The following is a 6,000-nucleotide window of genomic DNA, read 5'->3' on the forward strand; positions in this document are numbered from 1 at the left end:
TTACTTGTTTGTCTTATGTCACAATCCATTTGGAATCCTGAGCACAGGAAATCCATCTGAAGCCTGTCCCTGCACCATGCCTCGCCCATGGCGCATCTGTACTTAGCTGTGACCCCAGGGACCTCTGGTCCTGGAAGCTGCTCAGAGGCTTGAGTGGCTTTGCGGAGTTATCGTATTCAGGCTCTTAGCTCCTGCTAATTCTCTTGTGACCCCTTTGCCCTGCTTTTCCTTCTAGGCACCTCATTGTGAGCATGCTTTCTGCAACGCCTGCATCACCCAGTGGTTCTCTCAGCAGCAGACGTGTCCGGTGGACCGTAGCGTTGTGACGGTCGCTCACCTGCGCCCAGTACCTCGGATCATGCGGAACATGTTGTCAAAGCTGCAGATCGCCTGCGACAACGCTGTGTTTGGCTGTAGTGCTGTTGTCCGGCTTGACAACCTCATGTCTCACCTCAGCGACTGCGAGCACAACCCCAAACGGCCTGTGACCTGTGAGCAGGGCTGCGGGTGAGATTGCTTCCCTTCCTCTGCCCTGTACAGATGAGGGCCTTCCAGTTTATGACCCGCCCCACATGCTGCCCACACTCCCCATCCCCACTCCCGCGTCTCCGGGTCCCCTGCTCACCAGCTCAGGAGGGAGTGTACGCAGGAGTGTCCTTGGCCTCCCTGGCTCCCCGCCCCGAGACTGCACTTCCATGATGCTTTTTGCTCTTGCTTTAATAAAAGAGAGGAGGCAACAATTCCCAGTCTGTGTGCTAATACTACAGACTGGTTTCCTTTATTCTTCCCTGTCAGCCCAGTACTCCTTTGTCTTTGTCAGATTGACTGCTCTGATTTCTAAGCTTCTCATATTTCCTCTTGCCCTGTTTTTTTTTTTTTTTTCTTTATTTGGGGTGTGAAGTATTTGATTAAATACTGCTCGCTAGGGCTGTGAATCTGGGGCTTCTCAGAAGGAATGAATGCACAGGCAGAATCTGTAGGAGGAAAGGAGACTCGTGTGGTAGATAAAACACTGTCTTAGGGAAGGAGGCCCAGAGAAAGGAGAGAGCAAAGGAGTACAGGGGGAAGTGGAGAGCTAGGGGGAAGGAAATGAAGGGAATAAATAAGAGGGCGGCCCGAATATTTGAAATCTGGGCTAGGAGAAAGCCCTCTCAGCGATTTTTCTGCCTTTGCCCCCATGTCCCATTGAATGCTCCTGTTCTGCTTTTTTCCCACCCTGGGTGGCAGCCTGGAGATGCCCAAAGATGAGCTGCCAAACCACAACTGCATTAAGCACCTGCGCTCCGTGGTGCAGCAGCAGCAGACCCGCATTGCAGAGCTGGAGAAGACCTCCGCTGAGCACAAACACCAGCTGGCAGAGCAGGTAGGCCCCGGAGAACGTGGGAGAGAACCTGTCCCTAATGTGCAGATGTAGAACAGATATGTAAGTGCGTGTGACTACACGTGTGTGTGTTTGTATATGCTGTGTATGTACGCGGATAACTGAGGGCAAGGAGCCCCAGTGTGAGCATGCAGGTGTGTGTGTGTGTGCGCGCATGTGCGTGCACACGCGCACACCTGGGTGAGTAGATACTCTGCCTGTGGCTTTGGTGGGGAATCAGATTGGAGCTCTTCTCCCTTTCCTTCATTGCATCAGTGTCATTCGCTCACCTAACATTTATTAACTGCCTCCTCTAAGGGGGTACTCTGCTAAGCACTAGGGGTACAGCTGCGGATGAGACCGTCACACCCCGTCTTTGTGAAGCTTACAGGTCTGGGTGTTCCTCAGATGCCTCAGTTGCCCTCATTCTTAGACAAACTTTTGTCTTTGTTGTCTGCCCTAACCATCATCCGTGACTCTTCTTTGGGCCCACAGAAGCGAGATATCCAGCTGCTAAAGGCCTACATGCGTGCAATCCGCAGTGTCAACCCCAACCTTCAGAACCTGGAGGAGACAATTGAATACAACGAGATCCTAGAGTGAGTGTCACTCGGGACGTGGAGTCACTTGCGCCACGTCCTGGCACCGAGCCCTTAGAGGAGGAGGAGCAGGGGAGTGGCAGAAGGAGGGTAATAAGAGGGCTGGGCTGGGGCCACCATTTCCAGACGTTGGGATGGACAGGGACAGAGAAGAGAATAATTTTCAGCCCCACTATAGGATCTCTTATTCTTTGGGGTGGATGGAGGGGAAAGCTTACACAAGGACGCAGTTCATCCAGACTTAAGTGGTGCCCACACAGACAGAGCCCTGTGTTAAAGGCTGTGGAGTGCTAGGAGGGCCACGAAGAAAGAGATATTGCCCCTGTCGTCAGGTAGTTTACAATCCAGAAGAGAATGCAAATCCAGGAGAGTGATCTAAAGTGCAGCATAAACAAGCATAAACAAGCAAAGTTGAAAATCCCTTTCAGTGCTGGAGTCCTGTACAATTCACAGACCAAATTCTAAGTGTGAATCAATATATGTCGTGCAAACAGTGCTGTGTGGGACACAGTGTAGAGGACCATTGCTCCATTCAATACGCATTTGTTTGTTTGTTTTCTTTTTTTTTTAAGATTTTATTTATTTATTTATTTGACAGAGAGACAGCGAGTGAGGGAACACAAGCAGGGGGAGTGGGAGAGGGAGAAGCAGGCTTCCTGGCGAGCAGGGAGCCCAATGCGGGACTTAATCCCAGGACCCTGGGATCATGACCTGAGCCGAAGTCAGACACTTAACGACTGAGCCACCCAGGTGCCCCCAATACACATTTGTTGAGCACTTAGTACGTGCCAGGCACTGTATGTGCTAAGTATTGGGATTTTTTTTTTTTTTTTTTTTTGACAGAGACACAGCGAGAGAGGGAACACAAGCAGGGGGAGTGGAAGAGAGAGAAACAGGCTTCCCACGGAGCAGGGAGCCCAATATGGGGCTCGATCCCAGGACCCTGGGATCATGACCTGAGCCGAAGGCAGACACTTAATGACTGAGCCACCCAGGTGCCCCTAAGTATTGGGATTTTTAAGAAAAATGACAGAAACTCTTCACTTGTAGAGTTTAATCTGGTGAGTGAGTAACATGTAGTGACTCAGGGGACCAACTAGGGGAAGATTTGGAGTTTCTGAACCAGTGATGGAAAAAGGAAGATGGAAGATCAGGGTTGAGCCGAGCACAGAGCAGGTGGTCATTCCTATTAGGAGAAAAAGCCAGTGCAGAGAAGGGGGATGAGCCGGAATGACCGTCTCCCACCCCCTCCACACAGGTGGGTGAACTCCCTGCAGCCCGCAAGAGTGACCCGCTGGGGAGGGATGATCTCAACCCCAGATGCTGTACTCCAGGCTGTAATCAAGCGCTCCCTGGTGGAGAGTGGCTGTCCTGCCTCTATTGTCAACGAGCTGATTGAAAATGCCCACGAGCGGAGCTGGCCCCAGGGTCTGGCCACCCTAGAGACAAGACAGATGAACCGACGCTACTATGAGAACTACGTGGCCAAGCGCATCCCTGGCAAGCAGGCTGTGGTCGTGATGGCCTGTGAGAACCAGCACATGGGCGATGACATGGTGCAGGAGCCAGGGCTTGTCATGATCTTTGCGCATGGCGTGGAAGAGATATAGGAGCTCTCGATGGGCTAGCAGGAAGAGATGGCGACCAGAAAACCCATCACTCCAGCAGCTGGCTCCCGAGTCCTCCCTACTATCCACAGAACCGTGCCCTACACGTGGGCCGCACGTTTCCCTACACTTCTGGCACTGAAGGGCCCAGGGCACTTTGCTCAGCCTTTCAGGTGGGAAACCCAGATTCCTTCCTTTTGCCTAATTTCTTCCCCTAAGATGTCTGTAAATTTTCAGTCAGTTTGGGAAAAGTCCCCCACCTCTATATCTGTTCTCCTGCCTAGGGTCCCTGGTTCTAAATATTTTTAGAAAGCACAAAGAACTCATTTTCTCTAGAGGATCAGGGCGGAGTGAGGACTATCTGATCGTTCCCCTCCTCCAAAACCAGGGAATCAGAGCAGGCAGGCCTTTTGACACTAAACAACATGCGAGGGCAGCTCTGGGGAGCAGACATCCTGAAGAAATGGTAAGGGTGGGATCAAAACCCTAGAAATAAGCAATGAGGCCAGGAACTGATGGCCCTTAGGGGAAGACAGGACCTCTGTGCCAAGCAATACCCTGTCCAGCCCACCTCCCGGGTGCAGGTTCCTGCTGCTGCTGCAGGTGTGCAGGCTGGGATGCCGGAATTTTCCAGATGAGTTCTGCTTTCCGACATTTTCTCATAGTTAGGGAATGACAGGGTTGGGGGTAGGGGATTAGTCTGTTGGGGTGGATGTGCTCAGCAAGAAGCAGCTCTCTGGCTTTTGCTGATAATCAGGTAGGCACTGCCTCTGGCATGGGCCGTAATAGTTCCATAGACCCCTCTCCAACCCTGTGATTGTAACTAGTTATTTTGATAACTTCCTTTGGCCATTGTTTGTATTTCCTTCCCCCCCACTTTTTTTTTTTTTTTTAGAATTGCCTGGTTATGGCTACCCCACTTTTCCAGCCCAGCCACATTGTTGGCAATCTAATTTATTTACTTTTTTTTTTTTAAGAAAGGAAAAAGAAAAAAAAATTAACAAAGCTCAAAACTTTCTTTTTGATGTTCCTATTGTGGGGATTCTGGGTAGGGTGGGACAGGGATGGGGGATCTGTTTTATATTTTTCCTTTGCAGCACAACTGTTGGCTTTAATATAGGAAGGGCCAAGGGAGTCCTCGACTGAACCTATGTCTGCCCCAACCCTCCATCACCCCATCTGAGATGAGGCGCTTCCTCTATTCCAATGATGGATGCGACAGTCCAATATCCATGCCTGTGCCCTCTGGAGAACTTTGCTCCCAGCCCTTCCACCGGTCTTCTTGTAAAACTCTGTATTTGTAGAGTATTAATTTTGAAGACATTTCCACCCCCCAGCCCCCGGTTTCCTTGGAGAGCCAGACTTGGATTCTAAGCTTCACCAGGCAAGATGGGAGAGACATGATGTCTCTGTGTCTCTGAGTACAGGCTGTGTTCTGGTCTCACGCATGCCCTCTAAGGACTTCAGCTCCATTTTCGGCTACCCGGGCATTCCTTGATCTTTAGGGTGGCTGGTAGAATAAGAGAAGGGGAGGGATAGAGGGTGTGATTATTTCAATAGGCAGGTGTGAATGGGGTTGAAGAGATATGGCCATATAACAGCTACTTCTCTCTTTGGAGTTTTATTCCAGGCCAGCTTGCTGTGGGTCTGGGGAGTTGGGTCATGGCTCCACTGGGAATGGGGTGGAAGGATACAACTTGAAGGGAGTAGGGAACAGTCCTATGTTCCAGCTCCAGGACATTGTGCTCAGGAATTTGAAAACGCTGCTATACTTAGTCTGGTTACTACATTTCTTCCACTCCCCTCTGCCCCTGCCTGCCTTACCAAGGCCTATACCCTCCTGTCGTCACCCTCAGACGGAGCCAGGAGGCTCAGTTAAGTCTTCCCTCCCCTTTGCACTAGTGTCTCTGCGGGTTGCTGGTTGTGTTATATGTGCTGTTCCATGGTGTTGACTGCACTAATAATAAACCTTTTACTCAACTCTCAGTTCTTAATCCAACATCACTCCCTTACTTGTGAAGCTTTCTCCTCTGCTTTGGCCTTTCTCTCACCCTGATTCCCCTTATTTTGCTTTATAACCTACCCTTGTCTTAGAACTAACCTCTGTTTTAGCAAGATGTCTGTCTGGGAGTGTACACCTCACTTTTTTGCCCTTTGTGCCCTTCTACCACCTTCCCTCCTGTCTCCTGGTCTGTAGCAGCCAACATGTTCTCGTCAGTGATCTGAACTGTGTTCTTTCCAGAGTTTGCCTTTGCCCCAAATTCCATGTCTTCCCTAAGTGCTCCTGGAGTTTTAGGGCCGTTTCTACAGAAGGTATGCATGCACCCTTCTCCCTTGTCCCACAAGCACCTTCATTTTGGAATCTGGGATTCCATCGCCCAGTGTGTCCTAACCAAGAAAGTAAACACGGGGAAGGGAGCGTGGGATGACTTTA

General features: G+C 50.5%; 1 protein-coding gene across 3 annotated transcripts in view; it reads left to right on the forward strand.

Moving 5' to 3' along the window:
* The window catches only part of RNF41 (ring finger protein 41), a 32,993-nt gene extending 28,414 nt beyond the window's left edge, over positions 1 to 4,579 (forward strand). For all 3 annotated transcript variants that reach the window (XM_025882926.2, XM_073900839.1, XM_025882927.2), the window contains 4 exons: positions 236 to 507; positions 1,228 to 1,363; positions 1,856 to 1,959; positions 3,218 to 4,579. In XM_025882926.2, coding sequence (XP_025738711.1) covers positions 236 to 507; positions 1,228 to 1,363; positions 1,856 to 1,959; positions 3,218 to 3,569 — 864 coding nt within the window. In that variant the 3' untranslated portion in view covers positions 3,570 to 4,579. The remainder of the gene's footprint in view (positions 1 to 235; positions 508 to 1,227; positions 1,364 to 1,855; positions 1,960 to 3,217) is intronic.
* Positions 4,580 to 6,000: the final 1,421 nt, after the last annotated feature.

The sequence above is a fragment of the Callorhinus ursinus genome, unplaced genomic scaffold, assembly GCF_003265705.2.
Source record: "Callorhinus ursinus isolate GAN/ISIS: 27379988/994484 unplaced genomic scaffold, GSC_fseal_2.0 scaffold14, whole genome shotgun sequence".
NCBI lineage: Eukaryota > Metazoa > Chordata > Mammalia > Carnivora > Otariidae > Callorhinus > Callorhinus ursinus.